General features: G+C 39.2%; 1 protein-coding gene across 2 annotated transcripts in view; it reads left to right on the top strand.

The window, feature by feature from the left end:
• pnpla7a (patatin-like phospholipase domain containing 7a) overlaps positions 1–25,283 on the top strand; it is a 32,189-nt gene extending 6,906 nt beyond the window's left edge. The window contains exons 11-37 of one of the 2 annotated variants that reach the window (XM_017714497.2): positions 399–479; positions 1,219–1,357; positions 1,436–1,519; positions 2,358–2,443; positions 2,554–2,706; positions 3,052–3,129; positions 3,309–3,514; positions 4,230–4,361; positions 4,526–4,649; positions 9,665–9,778; positions 9,886–9,952; positions 10,825–10,974; positions 11,242–11,305; positions 11,793–11,961; positions 14,614–14,796; positions 15,300–15,418; positions 17,234–17,390; positions 18,595–18,711; positions 18,794–18,863; positions 18,972–19,088; positions 19,430–19,578; positions 19,666–19,818; positions 20,350–20,466; positions 20,574–20,658; positions 21,190–21,305; positions 21,747–21,875; positions 24,393–25,281. In XM_017714497.2, coding sequence (XP_017569986.1) covers positions 399–479; positions 1,219–1,357; positions 1,436–1,519; positions 2,358–2,443; positions 2,554–2,706; positions 3,052–3,129; positions 3,309–3,514; positions 4,230–4,361; positions 4,526–4,649; positions 9,665–9,778; positions 9,886–9,952; positions 10,825–10,974; positions 11,242–11,305; positions 11,793–11,961; positions 14,614–14,796; positions 15,300–15,418; positions 17,234–17,390; positions 18,595–18,711; positions 18,794–18,863; positions 18,972–19,088; positions 19,430–19,578; positions 19,666–19,818; positions 20,350–20,466; positions 20,574–20,658; positions 21,190–21,305; positions 21,747–21,875; positions 24,393–24,437 — 3,204 coding nt within the window. In that variant the 3' untranslated portion in view covers positions 24,438–25,281. Of the gene's footprint in view, positions 1–398; positions 480–1,218; positions 1,358–1,435; positions 1,520–2,357; positions 2,444–2,553; positions 2,707–3,051; positions 3,130–3,308; positions 3,515–4,229; positions 4,362–4,525; positions 4,650–9,664; positions 9,779–9,885; positions 9,953–10,824; positions 10,975–11,241; positions 11,306–11,792; positions 11,962–14,613; positions 14,797–15,299; positions 15,419–17,233; positions 17,391–18,594; positions 18,712–18,793; positions 19,089–19,429; positions 19,579–19,665; positions 19,819–20,349; positions 20,467–20,573; positions 20,659–21,189; positions 21,306–21,746; positions 21,876–24,392 lie in introns of both variants that reach the window. The other variant, XM_037546033.1, reaches the window with a different exon arrangement.
• The last annotated feature ends 2,296 nt before the right edge of the window (positions 25,284–27,579 follow it).

Here is a 27,579-nt window from a genome sequence, read left to right as displayed (position 1 = left end):
GTTTGATCTCCCCCCTTTATCTGATGAAGACAGTTTTGGTTTTGTGACGTGGTTTACCAGGTCTTGGATATTTGCTTGGAGTCACATTTTTTTCTGTGGGTTTTAGAATTTGAGCTCCAGTTTTGGAAACTGCTGTTTTTTTCACCTTTTTTTGGTTTTCTCCTTTTTATGCATGCGCATTGTCTTCAATATCTTCAAAAATAATCTTAATTGTCATTTTGACTGAAAATGAAATAAGGGGTGGTTTCTGATGTGAAAAGCGCAAACCAAAATAATAAACCTGTATGAATATGTTAGGATTGATTCCAGGGCTCAAAGAATTGAACAAATAAAAATATGTTTGTGCTAATAATAGATAATGGTAATAAAAACTGTTTGTTGTGACTCTGACTGTTTAGATAATTATGGTCCGGCTGCAGAGAGTGACCTTCCTTGCTTTGCACAACTACCTGGGACTGACCACTGAACTCTTCAATCCAGTAAGAAAACACATGTACATTCACACTTGCATACAATGCAGTCACTTCCGGAGTAAAAAGCATTGGTGCACACTGTCCTAATCGCACTCATGCACGCCCCCCTCAGAGTTATTTCACGCTACGTTAACCCCAGCATCATAATCACTCCTGACTGTAAGAGCCATAAAGTGCAGTGAGAATGAACGAAGCTAGTCATGAGGCCTCAGTTCTCATTTAAAGGACACTGGCTTTACTGCCCTCTGGGCTGTGATGGCCTATCACTCTCAGCCATTTCTTTTCCCACCTTAGCTGTGACTCAAATCATATCCCATCACTTTGCCCCTCATTCCAGGAAACCATTAAAAGCCAATGGCAGTGGAGAGCATTGTGCTCAGAGGAAGTGTGTTGTCCTCTGCTATATGACTTGTGGGCTGGTTTTCCTCTCCGTTCACTAGTGAATGCTCTTTAGCCCTGTCAGCATATTGTGGCAGGGTGATTTATTGTGAGTTAGCACTATGCCCTGTGTTGACAACACCATATAAAACAAGATTAATTCTCATACACAGCACATTGCACTTGTTTAATTTGGTGAGGTCATTTATGGTTGTGCCTTACGGTAAACATAACTTGTGGTACATGGTAATAAAAGTTGTTAAATCCCAGTGTATATAAATCCCAGTGACCCTATGCATGAATTGCTGTTCATGAAAGTAAATGGAGGAAATAAAGGCACTTCACTCTGTGTCCTGTGTGTTGACAGGAGAGGCAGGCAGTGCCTCTTACTGCAGTTAATAGCGTGATTGCTGAGGGGAGCCCCAGCCGTGTGCCTCGCAGGCCACACTTTCACACACAAGTCTTTGAAGATCACATCCAGGGGCATGCAGAGTCTACAGATTCAGGTACACGCACACAAACACAAACAGACAAACAGAAATAGTGATGAACTATTTGCTGATGTATTAACTACTTTTGGTCAGATGGAGGGAAAACCAGTTCTTCTGAGAATTTATCCATAGCTGTCAGGAAGCCTCGCTCAGTTTCCATGCCGGTGGATACCACAGGTAAAGCCCACCTGTTACAGCATACTGTAACGCACATAGCATTCATCCACTTCATCAGATCTTATTCTTTTAAATAGGCTTTCATCATGTTTATGTTTCACCTGTACAGTGAGATGGAGAGTTAGACCTTCAGAACCCTAGGCTTATTATTCTTATTTGACACTATTTTGAAAATGATATTTGAGTAATAGAGTGATGTGTTTGAGAATCAACTATATGTTTAAGGCAGAGGTCTTCATAACCAGGCCTTGTATCCAGTTTTCGGTCCTGGATTTTGTAGTTATTGGTAGGTAGGGGTGGGCAGATAAATTACATTGCAGTATCTTACACTATGCTGCTCAGAGCGAATTGTGGATATCATCAGGTTTTTTTTAAAGTACACTGACCAACTGTATGTTTCATTACAAAGAAAATATAATTAAATCTAGTTATTTGGATTTAGGGCAACACAATGTATGAAATGTTTAGTAAAATCATTATATTTGCCTTGTTTGGTAGTGGTTTTTAACTGTGGCCCAACTGGTTCTTTGTTGTTTCAACTTATCAAATCTTAGAATGACTAAATATTTTGATGCGTATTGTATTTCGTGAAAATGTCTTGAAGTATTGTAATGTTAGATTTTTGCCATATCTCACAGTCCTATAGGTAGGTATCACACTAGGTGGCAGTTCAACTGGTCATGTAGCTGCCAGTGATTAAATTACAGGACCAGAAACTGAATTAAAAGTCTGGATTTGAAGACCTCTGGTTTAAAGAGTTAAAATTGTAAGCTGAATCTATAGGTCCATTTATATTTTAAAGCCTGGCTCTAGACTTTCTGAATGTTTGGCTCTGCAGGAATGGCAGGAAATGACCTGAGCATGGCATATGAGCGAGCCAGAGTGACCATGGAGGAACCACCATCCAGCCCTGTTCTGTACAAGGTACTGCTGCTGCCTTTTTCTACTGATACACACAGTCTTTCTGCTTTATGCAAAAAGATTATGCAGTTTTTGCTGCTTTTTTCAGTTTTTTTTTTTTAATTCTCTTTCAGTCTATTCTGAAGAAGACTGTGACCATGCAGCACACACCGTCGGCAGTATTTCACTACACAGACAGCGGGGGACGCTCTGATGTCCACCCAAGTAAAGTGGGAGCCATCTTCCAGGCAGCCAAAAAAGACCTTCTTGGGATTATCCCACTGCAGGTGAGTTTGTTTGACCAAGTGGGGAGAGGCCATATAGAGAGGATTTTTGCAACGGATTTAGGGCCCTGGTCATTAGAACCCTGTTTATTGGGTGAAAAAATGCATAAGATACCTTTTTTCAGGTCACTAACAAATTAGAAGAACATAAAATATTAAGAATGCCAATAATTAATAATTCTGGCTTAGTATGCAACAGTAAAGACCATGTAGAGGTCAGGTTGTGTTATGGATATTTCTAAGAAGTTGTTTTCTGTGTGTTGTTCTCATAAACCAACAAGCAAAAATAGCAAATTTATTTGTGCATATGATTTTTGACCTGAAATATGACCTGTGCATGTGGTTCAGGACCCCAGTCTACTGGAGGGCAGAGTGACTCTGCACCAGGTGAAGGCTGGCTCGGTGGTGGCATGTCAAGGAGACCAGGTACAGGAACTGTCCAGTCTAAGCAGTTTGATCACTGAGGCTAGAGATTACTTTGGAGATCTTTTGTAAAATTTTCTTGCATTATAAGCAAAATATTAGAATGGTGTGTGTATGAATTTGTAGTGGTGTGTTATTTATTTATTTATTTGTGTGTGTGTGTGTGTGTCCATGTCCTGCAGGAAGTGAGTGTGCAGTTTGTGATTACGGGATTGCTGCATGTGTATCAGCGAATGATTGACCGTGAGGAGGAGACATGTTTATTTGTGACTCATCCAGGAGAGCTGGTGGGCCAGCTGGCCGTGCTCACGGGAGAGCCGCTCATCTTTAGTGTGCGTGCTCACCGTGACTGCACTTTCCTCTCCATCTCCAAAACCCACTTCTATGAGTATGTGCCACATACAAACATCCTCCCCTATATAAATACTACTAGCCCTTTACGAGAGAGGTTGCTCACAAGACTAGTCCAACCATTTTTCCTGTTGTCAGTGTTTTCAAAAATGAATTTACCATTTTTATTGTTGTTGGTGGTGTTGTACAAAAGCATGTTTAAAGTATAAAAATGCATTACTCACAACATTTAGAGGACAGCAGAATAGTGAAATTGTTCCAAGCACATTATACATTTTTTTTTCTCAATTATGGTTTTATTTTGCCTTTTAAAGTTTAAGGGTTAACATTACATTTGCTGTAGACAGGCAAATCCTTAAGCAGGATGTGCCTCCACTATAAGTCATGCATATGAATGTAGGGTGTTCTGGGTAATGTTCATTAAAATAATGAAAAGTAAAGGTATAGGAAGAGATGCAGAAAGATGAGATATAATTAAGCAGTTAAAATTAGCAGTGTTTCACAGACCAAAACAATACAAAATATGAATATTTAACTGGCTAATAAACTTTTCAGAGATGGGATACTATTATAAGTTTTACATTAATTTCTCAGTTACTGCAATAAGATATATGATATAAGCTTTTGTTTTTTTTTTGTTTCTTTTTTTACCTAACAGTTTAGCATTTACTGTTTTGTTAAAGTTAATGCATGGGCTTAGTAAACACATGCAAAATTGGTCATTAACATGATCTTATTTGTGTGTGTATCAGGATCATGCGTGCAGAACCCACAGTCGTGCTGAATATAGCTCACACTGTAGTGCGCAGGATGTCCCCATTTGTCAGACAGATTGACTTTGCTCTTGACTGGATGGCTGTGGAGGCTGGTCGAGCAGTCTATAGGTACATCAACTCGTCATTTTTTTTTCCACTCTACTGCTTTTCTTCCCTCCTGGCCTTTTGTCTTAAGCAATAACCCAAAGAATTACTCAGACCAAAGACATCCTGTTCAGCATAAATAAAAATAGGACCATGTATGATAAAGTAAGATTTCTTTCTTCTCTCAGGCAGGGCGATAAATCGGACAGTACATTCATAGTTCTGAGTGGACGCTTGCGTTCTGTCATTCTGAAGGACGATGGGAAAAAGGAGCTGACTGGAGAGTACGGTAGAGGAGATCTCATCGGAGTGGTAAGCCTTCTAAATGTAAATGTGTGAAAACTGTTGCATAACTGTGTGTGTGTGTGTGTATATACACAAAAGTGAGTACACCCCTCACATTTCTACAAATATTTTATATCTTTTCATGGGACAATACTATAGACATGAAACTTGGATATAACAAAATAGTCAGTGTACAGCTTGTATAGCAGTACAGATTTACTGTCCTCTGAAAATAACTCAACACACAGCCATTAATGTCTAAATAGCTGGCAACACAAGTGAGTACACCTCACAGTGAACATGTCCAAATTGTGCCTAATTGTGTTGTTGTCCCTTCCTGGTATTGTGTGATTCATTAGAGTTATAAAGTTCCAGGTGTGAATGGGGAGCAGGGCTGTTAAATTTGGTATTTTGGGTAGAATTCGCTCATACTAGCCACTGGATATTCAACATGGCACCTCATGGCAGAATCTCTGAGAATGTGAGAAATAGAATTGTTGCTCTCCACAAAGATGGCCTAGGCTGTAAGAAGATTGCTAACACCCTGAAACTGAGCTATAGCACGGTGGCCAAGGTCATACAGTGGTTTTCCAGGACAGGTTCCACTCCAAAGAAGTTGACTCTTCAGCATCATATCCAGAGGTTGGCTTCAAAAAATAGATGCATTAGTGCTGCCAGCATTGCTGAAGAAGAGGTTGAAGAAGTGGGAGGTCAGCCTGTCAATGCTCAGACCATATGCCGCACAATGCGTCAACTCGGTCTGCATGGCCGTCGTCCCAGAAGAAAGCCTCTTCTGAAGCTGACGCACAAGAAATTCCGCAATCAGTTTGCTGAAGACAAGCAGTCCAAGAATATGGATTACTGGAACCATGTCCTGTGGAGACCAAGATAAACTTGTTTGGCTCAGGTGGTGTCCAGCAAGTGTGGTGGTGCCCTGGTGAGGAGAACCAAGACATCTGTCTCTTGCCTACAGTCAAGCATGGTGGTGGTAGTATCATGGTCTGGGGCTGCTGCCAGCACTGGGGAGCTGTGGTTTATTGAGGGAAATATGAATTCCAACATGTACTGTGACATTCTGAAGCAGAGCATGGTCCCTTCCCTTTGGAAACTCTACCACATGGCAGTTTTCCAACTCGATAACGACCCCAAACACACCTCCAAGATGACAGCTGCCTTGCTGAAGGTAAAGGTGATCGACTGATCAAGTATGTCTCCAGACCTAAACCCAGTTGAGCACCTGTGGGGCATCCTCAAGCGGAAGGTGAAGGAGCACAAGGTGTCTAACATCCACCAGCTCCATGATGTCATCATGGAGGAGTGGAAGAGGATTCCAGTAGCAGCCTGTGCAGCTCTGGTGAATTCCATGCCCAAGAGGGTTAAGGCAGTGCTAGATAATAATGGTGGTCACACAAAATATTGACACTTTGAGCACAATTTGGACATGTTCACTGTGAGGTGTACTCACTGTGAGTTGTGTTGCCAGCTAATTAGACATTAATGGCTGTGTGTTGAGTTATTTTCAGAGGACAGTAAATCTAAACTGCTATACAAGCTGTACACTGACTACTTTAAGTTATATCCAAATTTCATTTCTATAGTGTTTTCTGATGAAAAGATATAATAAAATATTTGCAGAAATGTGGGGGTGTACTCACTTTGTGAGATACTGTATATATGCTATCGACATGCCTCAGAAAAGTTGAGATGGGCATATTTACCACTGTCTTGCATCACCTCTTCTTTTAACACTCTTTTTGGGAACTGAGGAGAACAGCAGTAGTTGAAAGTGAAATTCTTTCCAATTCTTGCTTGATATAGGATTTCGACTGCTCAACAGTTCAGGGTCTCCTTTTGTCATATTTTACATTACATTTCATAATGCGCCAAATGTTTTCAATGAGTGACAGGTTTGGATTGCAGGCAGGTCAGTTTAGCACCTGGACTCTTACTACCGAGCCATGCTGTTGTAGTACATGCAGAATGTGCTTTGGCATTGTCTTGCTGAAATAAGCAAGGCCGTTCCTGACAAAAATGTATTCTGGATTGCAGCATATGTTGCCCTAAAACCTGTACATTTTGTTCAGCGTTTAATGTTGCCTTCACAGATACGCAGGTCATCCTTCTCATGTGTACTAAAGCACCCCCATACTGCCACAGATGCAGACTTTTGAACTGTGCACTATAACAAGCTGGATGGCTCCTTTCCTCTTTAGCCTGAAGGGGAAAAAAATTCAAATTTTGATTTGTCAGACCACAGGACAGTTTTCCACTTCGCCTTAATCCATTTTAAATGAGCTTAGGCCCAGAGAAGGTGGCGGCGTTTCAGGATCTTGTTTATATATAGATTTATCTTTGCATGGTAGAGTTTTAATTTGCATATGTGGATGCGGTTTTGAACCGCATGTGTTCCTGAGCCCATGCAGTGATTTCTGCCACAGAATCATTGTCTGTTTTTAATGCAGTGGCACGTGAGGGCCCAAAGATCATGGCCAGCCAGTATTGGATTTTGGCCTTTTCTGTCTCTGGAGTCTCTGAATTTGTTGATGATATTATGTAGTGTAGATGATTACATCCCCAAAGTCTTTGCTTTTTTACATTGAGAAACCCTGAATGGTTGCACTATTTGCCCATGCACTCTTTCATAGTATGGTCAACCCCTCTCCATCTTCACTCAGCCTCTCTAGAATGCTATTTTATATCCAGTCATGTTACTGATCTGTTGCCAATTAAGCTAAATAGTTGTGAAATGTTCCACAGGGTGTATTTTTAGCATTAAACAACTTAACCAATCTTTTGTTGCCCAGTCCCAACTTTTTTGAAAGGTGTTACTGCCATCAAATTGAAAATTGAAAAACAGTATATATAAAAAAACTTCTTTTTTTTTCTTTTTTCAAGAAACAGTAACTGTTGTCTGTGTACTACTTGCAGTCAAATAGAGGGTTTAAGTGATTTGCATTCAGTTTTTGTTTTGAAATGGTCTTCTAAATCACTGGGTTTAATTATCTGTTAAATTCCATAATGGTAAAGATTTGTTAGCTCTTAAAATAACTAAAAATTATCATAATTAACCAGAGTTGCTTTAATAGCTTTGTCATCCCAAGAAATGTATGCTCAAGTCCAGTACAACGATGATGCTTATCATTGAATCTTATCACTCGTGAACACATCCGCTTCTGAGGAGGCTGTTCAGGTCATCACTGAGATATATAACTGGCCCATCGCAATGATTTAACAGTCTACTCATGCTTTAGCAAGAGCTTGAGTGTTTCTAAACAAGCTATTTGTTAAGTGTTACTTTAGTTCGCGTAACGAGTGTATTTTCTACACTGGTGGTAAATGCTCTTGGGTTAAGACTTTGTAATTTGCAGTGGCTTCTTTTATAACGCAGCTGCTTATTTTATCTATAGATAAACATGCTTATCCTGCCAGGTCAAGTTTAGAGGGCAAAGTGATGTACTTCCTTTTTTGTGCAGTAGTGACATTTGTTCACATTGATTAAAATATAGATTTATTTAAAAGTCATGATTCATATTACATTTGTAACAGATTGTTTTGTACATATGGTCTTGTGTACTTGTGTACTTTGCACCTCTTCACATTATCAGAATAGAATCCTTTATTGATCCCAGAGGGAAATTGCAAATTGCATTAGTTTAGGCTAATTGCATTAGTTTGGGCTTAAAAGGATTGAATGTTATTCAGTGGGTGGAAGAAAATGAAAAGTTAAGATTTCAACACAGCAGCAAGACTACAGTGAAATATGAATGTCCCACTTTCAGATTTGTGGGATGTTTAAAAGTACCAGGCCTATTTCTTTGCATGGGTTTTCATTAGCTTGACTGTATTTATCAGGTGGTAATGGGTCTTGGGAAAGGAACCAGAGGTGTTAGGTAACACCTTCTCTCCTGGTGATTCCCCTGGATGGCTATTCATACCCTCTATATTCTGATTGGTTAGTGTCTCATGCGTCTCCGTGGTGATGTCGATGCTGCTAAGAATACCTGTCCATGCTGATGCCATGGTTACACACTGCGAAGATTGGCGTAAATGCTTTGTCTGGGGACACAGTGTCATAGGCCTCCTAATGTGCAGCTCCAAATTTAGTTACTGTACTTTCTACGTCATGGCCATCTTTATAAAGGTCAGAGTCCTAATGATGCTGTTTTCAGCTCTGAGATCTATTTGGGGGAACTTGGAAACATTTTCAGTGGTGCTGCACTGTTTCCATTCATATGTGTCCCACTTTGCTTAAAAAAAAGGAAACCATGTTATTTTAAAGTCAGGGTAGAATAACACAGAGTGAGTAAATAATGAGCAAAGTTTTAATATTAATTCAACTTTAATAGGTACTGTCATGTACATAGTTTCAGCATCAGTTTCACACTATTGTAAACTATTTAAATCCAAGGCAGATTTGCAATCTGCAGATTGAGCTCACATTATTTGTTTTGAAACATTTGACAAAGATGGTTTCAGTCAAACAACAGAATAAAAATAATACTAATTTCCATAGAAATAATATATACAGTAAAAGTATGTTGAAAAGTTTGTTGATACTATAGTTTTTCAGGCTTCAACAACAATGCAGGTTTTACATTTACGGCAATTGGCTGACGCTCTTATCCAGAGTGACTTACAATTTGATCATTTTACATAGGTAGGCCAAGGTGGTGTTAGGAGTCTTGCCCAAGGACTCTTATTGGTATAGTGTAGGGAGTTTGCCCAGGTGGGGATTGAACCCCAGTCTACAGTGTAGAAGGCAGAGGTGTTAACCACTACACTATACCAACCACCATCAGGTTTTGATCTAAATATATAACTTTAACTCCTGCGGTTATTTAAAATGAAATGCTTTTTAATTTGGATTCAAAAGTTCACTTTCAGTATTAGACTTTTATCATTAGAGACTTTGCAGAGCTCTTTAATCTAAAGTAAAACATTTTAGTGCTTTCACTGCAGCTAACAGAATGTTTATAGAGGCACATTACAAATGCATAATTCATTGTGTTCATAGTGTATTCATATATGTGTGTTTTGAACAGGTGGAGGCTCTAACCCATCAAAACAGAGCTACTACGGTGCATGCTGTAAGAGACTCTGAGCTTGCCAAGCTGCCAGAAGGAGCACTCAGCTCCATCAAGAGGAAATTCCCTCAGGTGACTGATCCACTACGCACATCTTTTGGGATATGGGCTCATTTTACACTTCTGATACTTTCATTTTCACTGTTTTTTTCCTGCCTCTCCCTCTTTGGTGTCTTTAGGTGGTCACACGGCTTATTCATCTGCTTGGACAGAAGATCCTTCAGCAGGTTAATGGACCTCTAACAGGTGTGTATCTATGTGTGTCTGTGCTGATTCTGATTGTATTTAGAATATATAAGTAAAATATATGAGACTGTGTGTGTGTGTGTGTGTGTGTGTGTGTGTGTGTGTGTGTGTGTGTGTGTGTGTGTGTGTGTGTGTGTGTGTGCGCGTAATATATATGTGATCTACTGAAGCTGAGTTTCACTTAACTCTAAAGGGCAGTTTCATGTGCACAAATTAAGCCTAATTCAACAGTTGATTAAAATTGTTGATGTAATTTTGTGAAGGACCAGGCTTAATATTTGGCAGATTGCCTTACTGAGAAACAATTTAACACCCTATGGCTCTGAAAAGTTTAAGAATGTTTTTTATTTATTTATTTATTTATTTATTTATTTATTGCTCCATACATGCACTCTGCAATTAATCAGTTTATAATTTTTACTTTTTACTCATCTCTGTTGCAGTTTGATGTTATGATGTGAGCCTAGTAAGTGCTGTACTAAAATGCTTATCTACACCTAAAGCAAAATGTAACGGCATCATTATGCATGAATCATTTTGCTGAATAGCCAGTTGCCTCTTTCAATGTGGCTCTTTGTTCAATTCAAACTATTTAAATAGACCATTGATTTTCTTTGAAGGATTTTAAATCCTGTATTGGCCCCTTAAAAACCAAATAATGTTATTTGTATTTTGACTTTGGATAAGAAAAAGTACTAGAAGTGTGCTACTGTGGTTTATCTATTCATTTAGCCTGCACAGAATGAGCTTCATGTTTTTGAAAAAAAGGCTAATAAAGTTTGGCTGTAAAGAAAGTGAAATCATCCGTAAAAGAAAATCATGGTCAGTGAATCCCAGTGTATGATTAAATCATGCTGATTCTGCTTTTTCAGCACGCAGTCTGGCTCTTCACACCCCAGGCAGCAAGTGGGATGCTGGGAATCCTGCCTCTAACCTGTCCACAGTGGCTGTGCTGCCCGTGTCTGAGGAGGTCCCTCTGACTGCGTTCACGCTGGAGCTGCAACATGCTCTGATTGCCATCGGTAACAGCAGACCTCTTCAATTACATTCAGCTGGACAGGGTCACTGAGTTGATCAGGACCAGATAAGGCATTAGTGATTCAGCGGCTCAATGATTGTCACATTTCATTTATGCGTTGTGAGACGTTTCCAGGAGGATTTCTGTGGCCTTAACTGAATTATAACATGTTCCGGAAAGCTGTAGCATAAGCAATTCATGGAGTGCAGCACATGAATTAATCAGTGAATTACTTTGTTGCTTTGCTTTACATTTAAAACTATTCCTCCAGGTCCCACCCTCCTCTTGACCAGTGACATCATCAAACAGCGTTTGGGATCTGCAGCACTAGACAGGTGTGTGAGCAGTGTGATACCTTAAATGTGCAGATGTGTGCTGATGTTTTGATTGATTAGCAGAGTGAAATAAACTTATGCAATGTAAATTAGTAAAAGAAGGAGCTGCTTGCTGACTGACTCTAAACAACAAATTCCCAAACTTCTCTTTACACAATGAAGCTGTTATTTGACTAAGAGGATGAAAGGATTTGTGTTGAGTGATAAGAAAATACATAACATGATGAAAAACACAAGCAGGGATTCCTCAGAGGTGCCTTGCACTCTGAGTAATTTCTCTCTATTTCTCTTTTTCTTTCTGTTTCTTTGTCATATTAGTACTGGTGTGGTTTTAATGTGTCTCATGAGTTGTTTCACTCCAAAGGCAAATCTTACAAATCAAAGCCCCTATCATGATTTAACATGCTTTCACTGAGCCATCCTTACCTGTCATTCCAGTATTCAACAGTGTAAATGTTTGAGACTCACCCAGCCCTTCCTCCCTCAGTGTACATGAGTATAGGTTGTCGAGTTGGCTGGGCCAGCAGGAGGACATCCACCGCATTGTTTTGTACCAGACTGACAGCACACTCACACCCTGGACACAGCGTTGCATCCGCCAGGCTGACTGTATCATAATCGTGGGACTGGGGGAGCAGGACCCAGCAGTGGGCGAGGTACACCATATAATCACTCTGCCTCAGATATAAGGGAATATAGCACTGGCCCAAAACAGCAATAATGGCAAATTTAACACAATGTAGATACAGAATACACAAAACAAGATTATGGGTCTCTGACACAATTTTTTACAAAATGATAAAAAATTAAAACGATATGATTTGCATCTGTAACTGCAAGAATCTAATCAGTTTGTTCATATTTATTTTGTAGATTTTATAGAGTTATAATGATTCATTTTTAAAATCTTACTCTTCAGGGTATATTTAGTTTTTTCCATCGGAATTTACATGACCAAGTCATAAGGCAAATTATTATATTTATATCACTGCATGAAATAAATTTAAAAAAAATTATAGATTTTTTTTTGTAAAATCTTCCCTCAAATTAACAGAACAAGTTTTATGATCATACACATATTGATATATACTTATAATTTACTGCAGAAAGCCAAAAATCTTAGACGCTTTGTATTATTTTATAAAAATTATTGCTGAATACACGCCATCTGTTTATAAATTACAGCCTGGATTTGTGGAAAAATGGGTCGGTTTTCAGTAGATTTAAAAAAAAATTGCGAGTTCAGCTTCTTTTATTATAAGGGTTTAAAATGACATTACCCATCTATTTGACTGGAAAGAAGACAGTTATAGCCTCATACGACACCCACCTTTTGAATGTAGATTATGAAATATGAAAGTTATGAAGGATATGACCACGTGTGTTGTGAAACCACCGGTGGTCTCAAGGAGTTGAATCGTAAAGTGTATTACACAGAGAATGTCAGGTAGTGCAAGTAGACATTCATAAAAAAATTCATCCTTGCACTCAAATTTAAAGTTATTTTTCCCAAGTATTATTATAATAACAATAACACACAATCAGTGTTTTCCTGGTGTCACACCACAACGGAACCAGTCTGAAATGACTTTAAATTACTTTAAAAATGACTTTTTTTTTAGTATTTATGAAAGGACTGCTTGCCTTGCATTGCACCATGAAGGTCACTTCATAGAGAAATTCCCTGCCCATTCTTCCCAAAAGCATGACGGACTAAAAGTTTTTGGTTGTGCTGCTTGAGATTTTAAAGAATGTATAGGCAACATTTTCAATGAATTGAATACGTGTGAAGTTGTCCCATTTTTTTTTTTTATCCTCTTGTGATTTTAAAGCTTTAAAACCTAAATCTTTCAAGACTTTAGAAGCTCAAATGCCTCAAGTGCAAAATAATGAAGTATTTTCATGCAGTATATTCACTTGAAGAAGGTATTGTAGAATAATGTGATATGTAGTATTTAATTATGAATTAGGAAAATAATAGACTGAAGAATATGTGTAATTGACCCCTATACTGAAGTAGTTCAAATAAACTGTCATACAGGTTCTCAGTGAATTACCTGTTTAACAGTAGTTGGTTAAAAGTAAATTTAAGTACCTAGCTAAATGCCATTTTAAAGCACTATTGCAGGTAAAAGCTCCCTACCTGAATTTGTTGAGGAAAATGGTGCGTTTAGAAGATGTCAAGCCCATTTGGTTCCACTTGGCTCTAGATTTATAAAGCTGGGTGGTTTCTGTTGCAATAAAGCCTTTTAAATAAAAACAAATTCATGGTGTTTAGGTGATAAGTTTGAAATCTGTCAGAGGTTATAAGGCATAAAGCACTATGATATCCATTGTTTTGAGTATTGAAGAAGCTCCTTATAGATTGTGTGACTATAATCCAGCATTATCCAGGATAGGTGTTTGAGCTCTTTTATTTTACCATTTTTTTTTGTATGGAAAGAAAAAAACAGGCTCCATTTCTAACCAAAAATCTGAGCTCATTTCTTAGTTTTCTGTTAACTCATCAATGTGCTGTAAAACACTGCATTTAATAAATCCAAATGAGCAGATGTTTATAATTGAAACACTAAAGCAAACAAGCCATGTAAAATAAAAACATTGCAGTCTACACAGCAGATATAAACAGCCTCCATAAGGGCTGCTTACTCTGGTGTGGTTTGTTCCAGGTACCCAGGCACTGGCAGCCCAAGCTGTCTGTTTGAAGTGGGATTAGAGGTGTGCATGGAACAGCAGCCCCCATTGATTGTGTGTTTGCTGCTGGGTTTAACTGACTTGAGGGCTAAAGCAGTGCTGTGTGAATATGGGAGTTGAATCTGAGACGTGGTGAAATGGGCCTGTCGTTGTGGAAGTAATTATGTCCATGGAGAAGTGATTTGGAGAGGGAAAGTCTGTGTCCTCGGAAAGGAAGAGCAGACAGCCCTGGAGAGCAAATCAATATTTAGACACAGACATTAAATAACCTTCAGGAAGAGGCTGGCCTCTGCTTTCTGCCACAAAATGTGTAGGCCTTTTTTATCCACAGTCCGCTTTGTTGCTTCGGTATATGTTTTTAAATTCAGTTTAGCCTCAACAGCACAGAGGAGATTAGGGCTGCTCAGCTCATTTGCTCAAACACACCCAATTAAACTCAACAGTTAATTACCAGGTAGGTGTGTTAGAGCAAATCACCAGACTGTGTGGGACTGTGCTGGAGCTTCTCAGCCCTGGCCTCAACACTAAATACAGCCTCTCTGATCCATGATGAAAGCCCTGTCATCCAGAAGCCCTCAATGTAATACCTGACACATTCCTGTCTCTCATTCCAGCTGGAGCGGATGCTGGAGGGCAGTGCTGTGAGGGCTCAGAAGCAGCTGGTGTTGCTGCACCGTGAGGACGGTCCTCCACCCTCAGGAACAGCGGAATGGCTCAACATGCGCAGCTGGGTCCCTAGACACTTGCACCTGTCCTGCCCCCGCAGGGTCTTCTCCAAAAGGAGCCTTCCCAAACTGGTAACACGCGTGAAAATATCACTTTTATATTTTGAGATTTTGGGGTCATGCATTTGTCCCATTTGAATTATATATGTCGGTGTCTGTGTCCATTTTTCTGGTCCTGAAAAGTCTCTCACACACACACACACACACACACACACACACACACACACACACACACACACACACACACATTCATACACACTAGTATATATTTGCAGCTGCTTAATGTCAAGTTGCAAATTTCAGAAGGATTAGCTTAAATTCCTCCCTGACTTTCACAGCTCTGTCAGTCATTATTAGAATTGGTTGAAGAGTATTTGGCTACTAAGACATTTCTATGCCAGGAATCGGTTTCCTAGAGCCTTGCAGTACTAGGAACATTAGCAGCGTCACTCATGAAAGGCCTCATGCAGCATCCCAAAAGTCAAAGCAATGCTCTACTTCAGTGTTTTAATTATTAACAGCACGCCGAAGATTACTACACATCAGTCACAGTGCTCCGTGTTCATTCTTCATAGAGAGAGATGTACCAGCGGGTGTTCCAAAAGCAAGCAGACCGCCACTCAGACTTCTCCCGGTTGGCACGAGTACTGACAGGCAACGCCATTGCTTTGGTGCTGGGAGGAGGAGGGGCCAGGTACCCACTATTTTAAATACGAATTATAAAGACTAAAGACAACTAAGTGAATAAGTAGAGGTATTGTTGATTAAAAGGGGTTAGTGGAGACCCCCCTATATGATATTATTTTGAAGTACAAAAATTGCAAACATTGCAAAAAGTGTTGACCCTACATTTACATACATTGTATGTCCAAAAGTATCCACACACACCTCCTAATTAGTCAATTCAACTACTTTAAGGTGCTGACACAGGCATTCAAAAAACATTGTCAATAAAACATGATGCTCTAGAGCAGCTGCACATGGGGTCACCATGCCCAAAGCTGAGCGTCGGATGGAAGGGTGTAAAGCTCCCCAGCACTGGGCCGTGGAGCAATAGATTTGTATTCCCTGGAGCATTAGTCATCCAGAACTAATCATCTAACATCAGTAGCTGACCCCTCACATTTACATATACTGTATGTCCAAAAGTATTGACACACCTCCTAATTAGTCAATTCAACTTCTTTAAGGTGCTGACACAGGTATTAAAAAAGCATTGTCAATAAAACATGCTGCTCTAGAGCAGCTGCATGTGGGGTCACCATGGCCAAAGCTGAGCGTCGGCTTGAAGGATGTAAAGCTCCTCAGCTCTGGGCTGTGGAGCAATAGATTTGTATTCTCTGGAGCATTAGTCATCCATAGTAGAACTAATCATCTAACATCAGTAGCTGACCTCTCACTAATGCTCTTGTGCCTGAATGGAATCAAATTATTATACCACAGCAATATTCCAACATCTAGGATAAAGACGAGTTGAAGAGTCGAGGCAGTTACTGCAGAAGGGGGAACAAACTCTAGATTGATCTCAAAGGAAATTTGGGATGAGCAGGTGCCTGCAAACCTTTGGACATATAGTGTATTTAGCAGATTCTCTTGTTCAGGGTGATTTGCAGTGTAGCATTAGGAGTGTTGCTGATGAATTTTGGTATAACCCTAGTAATGCACATAATATACAGAGAAATGTTACTGTTTATCTAATCAAATGTCAATAGTTGGGCCTCCATGTTACTTCACTCAAAATATCACAATAATATATTTTATCGATCTTCGACACCTCTATTGTTTAATTTATTGGAGTTGGATTTAAAATGGTTTCTAATGTATTTAGAAAAAAAAGAGCAGTTTTTTTTTCAAATGCTCTTGATGTACCTCTTCCTTTTCTGTTCATACATTTCCTTTCTCTATATTTAAGTTCTATGTTCTTTCAAATCTCCAGTTCAGTTTCAGTTTGGTCTTTTCAGTTTAGACCTCTCTAGCGCTCTCTCTCTCTGCTCTTTTTCTTGTCTGTCTTTCTCTGTCTTCCTCTTTCCCTTCATCTTGTTCTACATCTCTCTCCATAATTTACAGCTCTGATGATCTCTTTGTTTGTCTATCCTGTCTCTCTGCATTGTGCAGGAGGTGCGTAAAGGTTGGTTTGCTATTCTCTTCCTCCTTTCTCCTGTGAGACCACCTTGTAGTTCGCTTTGCACAGTGTAAACATTATTCCCCTCATACTCCAAAGCTTGGACGAGTACATTTTAAAGATGAATCAATACACTAGTTCTAAATCTATAAGACAGGGTCAAGGTCAGAGACATTGTTATCTACACTGTTGATGAAAAATCATTTGGCCAGTTTGTTTCACTGAACTTAATATGTGAATCCTGTGTTGTATCCTCAAAATATGTTGTTAAAGATGGTCATTTTTTGTGACGGAGTATAGTGAAGCAGTATGAAATAATGCACACTAAAATATGCTGTACTCTTCTTTATTGCCTCTGTGCTGCACTCCCTGTCATTTCTGTCTCAGGGGTTGTTCTCAGGTGGGAATCCTCAGAGCGCTCACTGAGGCAGGAATCCCTGTGGACCTGGTGGGGGGTACCTCTATCGGTGCCATGATGGGAGCCCTATATGCTGAAGAACGCAGCTACAGCAGGATGAGGATCCGAGCCAGGGAGTGGGCTATGGTGAGTCTGTACCTACTTTCACACTGGAGTACCCCTACCATGTGTTGATACCCAATGCCTTGAGTAAAGGGAGCTTTTACATTTGGAATTGAATGGTCTGAAATCTGATAACATCTACTTCCAATCACTTTCCACTCTGAAGATGATCATAATCACCCACAAATCTTGCTAAATGTCTCAGATGCTGAAGACATAAAAAAAAAACTTATGTTGTCCTTTCTTTTATGCTGTATTTGTTTAGTTCCATTTAGCAAATGACTAAGGAGATTTTCCTCCTCTAGCACCCATGATTAAATTCTTCAGCTAATTTATTGATCTTATTGTGACAATACATCTCTGGGGACAAACTGCTACATTTTGGTGCTGGAATGCAGCAAATCTGCCATTAACAAGGGTACATTCCCAAGTTCCTCTAGTCTGTGCTCTTTTAGCATTCTATAACACAAGCAAAACAAGTGTACAGCTATCATTAGCTAACATTTTATTCTTTAAAATTCAGGAACACCATTTAATTAAGTTTCATAGAGGTATAAAATTAGTTCCATGAATTCACTTTAAATACTGTTGAAAACAGTAACTCTGGTATTTGATGTTCTCTAAAGCTGAAGTGTTGTCTGTTTTTCTCTTGTAATAGAATTAGGTTATTGAGAGTCTGTTGAGTGTTTGTTTCTCTAAAAAGACCCATCAAAATTAAGTGTCACCTAGAATTATATTAAATGTATATTTTACACTAAAGTTTGTTTTTACCACATGTAATGTGTTCTCCACACATGCAACACACCTCTGCATGTTTAATTGGACTTCTTTGTTGAAGGGATTTTTAGCCTTGCTAACTTGCGTTAAATCCATGGGCTGATGATAGGCTTGTTGTCAATTGGGCAGTATTGATGAGTACACCATCACCCCCCCACTTTAAGTTCAGCCTTCATGAGATGTTGGTCCTAGTTGCCGCCTCATTATGATATCACATCTGGCCATGTGAAACTAATAATTAATAATCCTTTCCTTAGATGAACTTGCTATGTCAGATAAGGAGAATACTAAACTACTCAGGGCAGTGGTACACTAGGAGCAGGATTGCGAACCACTGTCTTAAATTATTCAGATATGAACCAGTGCTGACTGAGCCAGCACCATTTTGACTGTTTTGGTTATATAAACAGCTATTTCCACTTTAACTGTCTTTTCTTTCCAACTTCTGAAGGAGATGACGTCAGTATTTAAGAAGATTCTAGATCTGACATACCCCACCACCTCTATGTTCTCTGGAGCAGCCTTCAATTCCAGTATCAATGCTGTCTTCCAGAATAAGCAAATTGAGGTAGGAGACAAGCTAACCTCACAAAGGTGTGCAAAGAAACATGGTTAATGATGTTTTACCACTTTTTTTTCTTTCTCTGCAGGATCTGTGGATCCCTTATTTTAACATCACCACTGACATCACTGCTTCAGCCATGAGAGTGCACACTGATGGTTGGCTGACCTTCTACACTTCTGCTGCTTTTTTTCTGTACATGCTTAATGTGTGTTCAGTAAGCAAACTTAATTTGATTTCTCTCCCTCTCTCTGTGTCTCCCTCAGGCTCTCTGTGGAGGTATGTGCGTGCCAGCATGTCTCTGTCTGGTTACCTTCCACCTCTCTGTGATCCCAAAGATGGACATCTCCTCATGGATGGAGGCTACATCAATAACCTGCCTGGTCTGTACTTTTACTGCTGGCCATACAATTTTACAACTACATTGCATAATCATAAAACATTCTATTAAGCATATTATTAGGCATATGCAATTCTTATTCAGCTCAGTATTTAAATTCATTGTTGAAAATGGGCAACAAAATGTCCCTATACAAATAGAAGCTTTGCGTGTAATTGTATTAAGACATTACAAATGTATTTCTGCCTCATGTTTTGATGTGTCACTCACTTTTTAGAATTTTATGAGTTAGGAGTCTTTATTTAATTTGGACCTATGAACGATGTCCTCTGCAGTAGTCTGTCCTTGGTGTTATGCAGCTCATCGATTTTCTCTGTCTTTTAGCGGATGTGGCACGGTCTATGGGAGCTAAGGTTGTGATTGCCATTGATGTGGGCAGCCAGGACGAGACCAATCTCACTAACTATGGAGATGCCCTGTCCGGATGGTGGCTGCTATGGAAACGTCTCAACCCTCTGGCAGAGAAAGTCAAAGTAAAGGAAATTGGATTTTGGCCATGTGTAAAATAAAAAGCATGAAGTGACTTTGCAAGCCTTGTATTGAACAAGTTTTGTGTTTAGGTGTTGAACATGGCTGAGATTCAGACTCGGCTGGCTTACGTGTGCTGTGTGCGGCAATTGGAGTCCGTTAAGAACAGTGATTACTGTGAATACATCAGACCCCCCATCAACAGATACCGCACTCTGGAGTTTGGCAAGTTCGATGAGATTGCTGTGAGTGGCTTTCTAGCTGACCCTTATTATTTTCTTTGTCCTACAAACACACACACCAACAAATTTTCTTTTTCTCACTTTAACCCACCACCTTTGACATGTAAGACTTACAGTATTACCTAGTGCAGTAGATTTGGGTGTAAATATGCATTGTATTTGATTCTGCTGTGTTCATTTTGGATGTTATCGATTTTAATAATTTGCTAAAGTATAAACTTATTTTTTTGGTACAAACAAAATTCTCAGGCTATTTCTAAACAGAAAAATCTGTAGAAAGGTTTTATGTACTGTTTTCATGGCCTATATTCACTATGGTGCAAAAGTTCTTCCAGTCACTGTGTTTTCATTATGTTTTTAAATACACACTAATATTGAATGGTGCCAAATAAGCGAATGAAACCTAATTAAGGTGAAATTTCCCATTTCATTGTGCATTCAATTGTTTCCTAAATAATCCAGATCGAATTGTTGTGTAAGCTGAGTTCATTCTGTGTGGTCTGTTAAATAATACTATCCTTGATGTGTTGGTAGGAGGTGGGTTACCAGCATGGTAAGACTGTGTTTGATGTGTGGATCAGGAGTGGAGTGGTGGAGAAAATGCTGAAGGACAGGCATCAGGAGGAGTTCCACAACACCCACAGAAACAATGTAAGCCTACTACCAGAGCCACACTATTCCAGAGCCAGCAGCTGTTTGAGCTGCTTCAGAGGCTGAGTGAGAGTTTGGCTCATAATTTCTGTGTTTTTGTCTTTTAGATGGTGACTTGTCCAAACGCCTCCTTCACTGATCTGGCAGAGATTGTCTCCCGTATTGAACCTGTCAAACAAGCTCTTGTGGATGGTGAGTGAGAGAGAAAAGATTGAGAGAAGGTGTAGGAGAGCATCCAAGTACCCGGATATTTATTCGAGCTCTCCTGGGGTTTTTGGCAGGCATTTTTAGGGATTTTGGCATGTCTTCCCTAGGGTACTAAAAAGCTCGTCAAATTGATCTCCTCTGAGTGGAGGAAGTAATTTGGTTAACTGTGATTTGTGTACAAACCCAAATCATTATACTAACATCATTAGACTAATGGTTTGGCTCTCTTCTTGTTTATGTTTACCCCTGTCTTACTCTTTGTCTCTCTCTGTCGCATTCTCACTCTTGCTTTCTCCATATTTGTCTCTCACACTCTCTGTCTCTCTGCCTCCTTTTCTGTCTCATTCTCTCTCCCTTTTCTTTCTGTCTCTGTCATTTCCCTTCTCTCTCTCTCTCCCCCTCTCTTCCTCTCTCTCTTTCTCTCTCCCCCTCTTTCTCTGTCTTTTTTGCTTTTCACTTTGTTCCTTTCTCTGTGCTCACACTTTCTCTCTCCCTCTTTCTCGTTCCCTCTCTCAGAGGAGTCAGACTATCACACAGATTATGAGGAGGAGCTTGTGGAGAGTGCTCTGTCAGACATGGAGCTGCCGACTCACTGCAGTGAACACACAGAGGAGGAGCTCACTGCTGATACTGTGAGTTCCACCCACAAGTACTCTTTACATTGGAATCAGTCTGCAGATATCAAAATACAGACTTTTTTCCCCTCCACAGTGAGTCTGTAGTGTTTATAATGATGATGTGGTTTTAGTTATTGATAAAATATAAAGTGCTACTGAGCTACTGCGATTTAATGTATAGTGTTGTGTAGTGTATTCTTTCTGCAGCTGTCATTGCATGTTTTCAGCTGCTAATGCCCCATTTGCAGATGAGTAGTTTGATTGATTGTGTCTCTTTTTTAGCTTTTAATGTTAGTTTGTTAGGAGTTCTATCATTCACTTCACTCTAATGTTAAAAATGTCAGCAGAAGCCTTCCGTGAGCAACAGACGTCTTGTATATAAGCCATGGAAAGATCCTGGCAATAGTCTTCTAAAAGAGGGGGTAACAGTGGAAGTTGTATCGTTCTGATTTTCAGGATGAAGAGCCAGAGAGAGCTCAGAAACAGCATCTCCTCCTCAACCCAGAAAATATGGGGCCTGTATCCTCCCCCCAGCTGCTCCACACCCCAAGCCCTCAAGACTCGACCACCACACGAGCCAGAAAGGTGCGTGGACAGTGAACCCTCAGCCCAAACTCATGACCTCTCACTCGACGCTGTCTGAGTGACCCTGGGCCGACGTGTACCAACTCTGACATTCCAAAAAACAGCTGTCCTAAAGACACAATTTGGTGTTCTACCCATGAGTCCTGCCTTGAGAATCAGTCCTCTTTTTCTAGCCTCCCTTGCTCTCTCTTCTTAATTGGGATGTTTGGTTAAAACTGCACTGGCAGTCAGACATGGGAAAGATTTTGTTTTATTTGGGAACATCTACCTTGCATCATCTAGTCTCCAAACATTATGTAAGTGGGGGGGTTCAAATAATTTACTGTGGTGATCCTCTTCAGCAGAGCATTTCAACAGATCCCTGTACCTTCACTATGCAACTATCAGATCTACAGATGCTTGCCAAAATGTCTTAATCTTGAAGCACTGATGAAAGATCAATCTAGGGGAGGTAGAAGTAAGTTAGACAATCTGCTATTTTGCTCCACACTTCATAGGAGCAGGTAGCTTAGCACTTTTTGTACTGGAGACAAATCCTTTATATATGAGCATCAGAAGCTGCTTACACAGCCAGGACTTTTTTAGAATATTTAGTTTTTTTGTTTGTTTCTTTGTTTGTTTGTTTCAACTGGTCCAGTATACATATCTGATGGTGAATGCGCAGATACAAACCAAGTCTGAGAGCACCGGCTTGAGTCACTTTGTAAATGTTAAGATTTCAGTTACAACAGGTCATAAGGCCTGTAGTGTGACTACAGAATTGTTGACATCACTTTCAGATGAAAAGCAGTTTGATCTGCACTGAGCAGTAGCTTGCTGGATATTCAGCACAAACTACCTGGAACAAAGTATTTGTTTAATGTGAAATGATGTAAAAATGACTCTGCACTTACCTCGTGCAACTATGTGCATACCACACAAGAACACACATACTCAGAAAAAGCAAGCTTATCAATGCAATATTACTTTGTTGTTGTTTGTTTTTTTTTATTGTTTAGGTTTTTGTTGGCGGTACTGTATGTGACACACAGTGCCTTAACCATTTCTATTCTTAATACAACTAGCCATTATAGTAAGCTGAGGTAGGATTCCCCTCATGCTCCTGTCAATGAGTCCAAATACGCTAACAGTCTAATCATATTATCTGTAATGCTTATTGTGCTTGACACGTGCATACACTTTACACATATTGGGTATTTGGTATGTTCTGTTTCTCATACACAATTTGTCTAAATTTTGTATGTTTAAATGCATTTACACCACTGACTTAACTGTACTGACTGAAGACTGGGTTTGGAGAAGATGATGCGCTGCAGTAATTCCTTTCATGGCTGGTATGACATATCTGAAACAATCCCACCATTACAATAAGTGTTCCACTAGCATTATGCAGTTGTGTTTCATCAAGTTAAAAAAAATTCTGGAAAAAAGTCTATGACCTTACTTGCAAATACTCATTGCAGAGCTGTGTGTATGTGTTGATTCTGCTCTACAGTACTGTGCAAAAGTCAGAGACTAACCTTTATTTATTTCATTCTCAGTCAAACCCACCAGTAAGTACAAGTTATTCGTTTTCTGCATCTGTGGAAAAAAGCAGAAAATATAAATTAAACGTGAAACTACACAACGTGAAGTTTTCAGTATTTTTATTGTCTATCCTTTAACTTTATCACAGCTTCCATTCTTTTAAGGAGGCTTGCTTTTCAGAGAAATCTGCAGGATTTTTTTTTTTTTCATATCTCCAAGGTCTTAGAAGTTAGTTGCATTTTTTTTTTTTTTTCTTTACAACGTCCAAGCAGTTCCAAACACATTCAGTGATGTTGAGGTCTGGACTTGGATTTTCTACTTCAGTCTTTCTTTTTCTTAGTAAGTGTTTCTTGACACCTATGGATTTGTTCAGATCTGAAGCAAGAGTGGAGCTTCATTTTACTCTTCTCAAAAAAGGCTTTCAGTACTGCTGATCTCATGAGGACAGTTTTGTGGTCTGCTGGGTCTTGCATGGTTGTTAGGAGTCCAATAAATGGAGTCCCAAACTGTTTTCCCCCATTTTTCTGTCACTTTTCATTTACTTATGCAAGTGGGTTACTTTTTTATCTCATCAGAAATATCTCTTAATTGCCATTTTGACTGAAAATAAAATAAATGAAAAGTGATCTCAGATCTTTTTGCACAGCACTTTAGTTTTGAAGCACAAAAATTGAAGAAAGATGCACACTGATGAAACCAAGTAAGAGCCAGTCTTGTTGCTCGGGAAGGGATAATCTACTAACATTTGGCAATCTGTATGTAACACTAATTTCTAATAAATTGTACTTGTTTGTGTATTGTTGTTTTAAAATGCTTTTAAAAAGGTGATATGTTGGTGACTTCTGTTCTTATCATCAGTATCTAAGTGAACAGTAAGCATGCCCTCAGGGGATGGGATTTGTATTTCAAAAATAATTGTTTGGATGTTGCAATATGTGAAAGACTCTCTGAAATGTGTACCTTACAGCATAGACCTCATATTGTGTACAGGAAGATGGAGGACTGATGTTTGCCCGACCTGCCTTAATAACATAAGCCAGGAGCCATGTGAACCCAACGCTAATTATGGAGATGAATGTCTGCCGAAAGTCAGTGGGCATGTTGCCTAATGGAAACTATACGGGCTTCAATCACTGCTGCTTACTCTGCTACTTGGGCTGAACAAAACTGCTTATGCAAACTGCTATATTTAAGATTTAGTTCTCTGAGGCATTGGGAGGCAGGGCACTTATCTAATGAAATTGCCAAGATGAATATTGTGTTACCCATTCATATATGAAGGGCTTGTACATGAGATGACATGAAGTGTGTTCTCTGGCCACTCTGGAGAAGACTGAGGTGAGGTAATAAGACAGTAGCCTTTAAGTGCACCAAGTACATATTTCCAAGTTGCTTTGGCTTGTCAGTATATGTTTTGTTATAGTACTGTCTGTGTAAAGCTGTTTAGATCTCACTGCTTTCACCATCCAGCAAAAGTTTTCTGCCTTTTGAAAGTTAGTAGCATTTTCTAGCTGTTTTTCTGTTCACTTTATTAAGATACTTTGGGTATTTTTGCAGTGCTCAGTTTCACAGTTGTCAAAGTGGTCTTCCTTGTTATGATGAAAACTTTTCCAAACTTGTAAAAAGCACATATCGCAAATCATTTGCCTCAAATATGGTTTAAATATCTGAAAGGCTTTAGTGCTGACATAACAACACGGGTATAAATTATGTTGATTTTGACATTATGCTGTGTATTCTGACTAATGTTGATGTTGATACTTGTAAGGGTTAATGAATGGATAATCGAATGACTAGAATAAAAAAAAGTGCCTGAAAAAAGAAGGTAGAATTTAATCCTGGGCTATAGACTTACTTTTTAGGTGAAATCACTGGTGTTGCACAGAATTAAAGGGAAACTTCTTTTTTTTTTTTTTTTTAAGTTTCACATTACTTAATGATTAAGATGTAAACAAAGTCATTCAGCGTGGTCTGGTGTGAAATGCTCCTTTTTAGAGAAATTGTATCGTGTCAGAATTGTTCACAGTGGTGGTCAATGGAACTATATGTCCTCATCTAAAAGCTCCATCACAGAAAGTTGTTACATGAAATGTTGTACGATAGATTTGTGATAAAGTTTTGGCCTAAAACGTCTCGTTAATCCCTTAATTTTAATCCATTAATGGTGGAGGGATACATGCAGGGCGTTATGAGGCAAATAGTTCCCAAAGAACTTATTTTTTAAGCTCTTTTACTATCATCAGTATTACATGTAAAACCTCAAGAGAAACACCTAGGTCAACTGGATAGTAAATATAATGCCTGTATTTGTGTTGTAGACATCGTGACCCCATGGTTCGTTTCACCACCACTGTAAAGAAATTGGTCAATAAGTTTCTCTACAATTAATCATTTCACAACACACCACTCTGACTGAATCAGTTTATGTCTCAAAGACGGAATTATTCAGAAATTAGAATGCTCCTTTAACAATGTATGTCATTGGCAATGAGACATTATTAATTCAGACAATGAATCACTAATACACTTGCAAATATGAGCAAACCTGCCACATTTTACTGTACTGTCAAATGTCTCTCTGACTGAAGCCTGTAAATCTATGTCTCCTCCATCTTCCTGTGATGGAACATGGCGAATGCTGGAATAGTGATTTCAGTTCTCAAATACTGGCATCTCGATTGGTTAACGGAGCATACTAATTTGGCACGGTCACCAATGTTGTCAAAAATATTTACGCTTGTGGTATTGTTTTCCTTAAAAGAAACCTTGGTCTTGAATATGCAAGCCGATTAAGGAAACATGCTCATTTGTATTCAAAAACTTATCTGGGTGACCGTACACTTTTGATGGCTGGTGTACATATCCCTAGCTACAACTCAATTGCTCTGTTGGCTTTGCTACTTTGGAAGGTCACCTCTCTCCTCCAGCCTGCCTGGATGCTGTGCCTTGTCTTTCTGTGTCTCAGAGTGCTGATGGCCCCTCAGGGCTGTGCATCTGTTTGTCTGTTCTGTCAGGAGCAGCACATGGAGAAACGGCTGCTGGAATGGCACTGCGGTGACACTGTGGCAATTTGTGGCTCAGGCCTGTGACAGGGCCAAAGCTTGACGGTAAATGAGCCTCCCAGGTAGACTGCGCTGAGAAATTGGCCTTGTTTTTTTTTGTGCCAACTGTAAAGATAAGTATTATAGTAAGTGTAACAGATGCATCCTGGCAATTTCTCATTATAATATTTTTGTAAAACTGTTATAAGAGTATTTAACTTGAGTTTTGTCAGTTTTACTTATTTGAAGGAATTTTATCAAGAGAAATGATATGTAAAGTTGGCAGATAATATTGCTTGTGGTAAGAAATATTGCTTAAAAGAAGGGAAAATATCTACCAATGTAGTATAATCATTTGACTCAATACAACCACCCTAATTTAATAAAATAGTATGCTTACAGCATCTTTTAAGCACTGCAGCTGCCTTTTACAGTGTGTGCACATTCTATGATTCTATGCCCAATAGAAATGCTTCAGAATTGCTTGACATAAAATAAATTTACACTAACTTCTAGTAAAAGTTAAAAACATTTTTTGCCTTGTCCAGTAAAGTTATTGATTCAGCAACACATTGATGTAATATGTATAATAATGATGCAAATTTTTTGAACAGTGTATTGAAAAATGCTTTCACTTGGCAAGGTATTGTTTTCTGCAGTGTAGGAGAAGCTTTCATACTTTCAGCATAGTTCAGAATTTCTGCTAATAATTAGGATGCTGTTTTTATAGCTACTATGACTCTATGGCTGAGAAGAAGGAAAATGACTAGAACTAGTAATCACGTCTCCGAGGTCCACAAGAACGAGAAGAACATAAACCATGAGGATCATTCCTGCCTAGGCTTCTCTGCATGTGATTTACTGCTCCACTGCACCTGCACCAGCTCACCAGTGAGGTCATCGCCATCAGATCCATCACATTAGAGCCTCCAGTCTGCTGGCACTTCAGTTTCCGGCTCATTGTTTGATCTGGTACTCAGAAAGAATTATTAGTCAACGTGTAATGTTTTCAAATCTCTGCCTCCTTTAAGCCTGCTATGAATAATCCGAATGAAAAGAAGTTTGCTCACGTTCGAGGATTAGCTTTGAGTTGTTTTCAAATGTTATTTTCTCTTTTCTTAAAGGATACATTCCCA

Source organism: Pygocentrus nattereri, chromosome 16, assembly GCF_015220715.1.
Source record: "Pygocentrus nattereri isolate fPygNat1 chromosome 16, fPygNat1.pri, whole genome shotgun sequence".
In the NCBI taxonomy this organism is placed as follows: domain Eukaryota; kingdom Metazoa; phylum Chordata; class Actinopteri; order Characiformes; family Serrasalmidae; genus Pygocentrus; species Pygocentrus nattereri.
The sequence above is the reverse complement of the archived record's forward strand: the minus strand, read 5'-3'. Positions and strand labels throughout refer to the sequence as shown.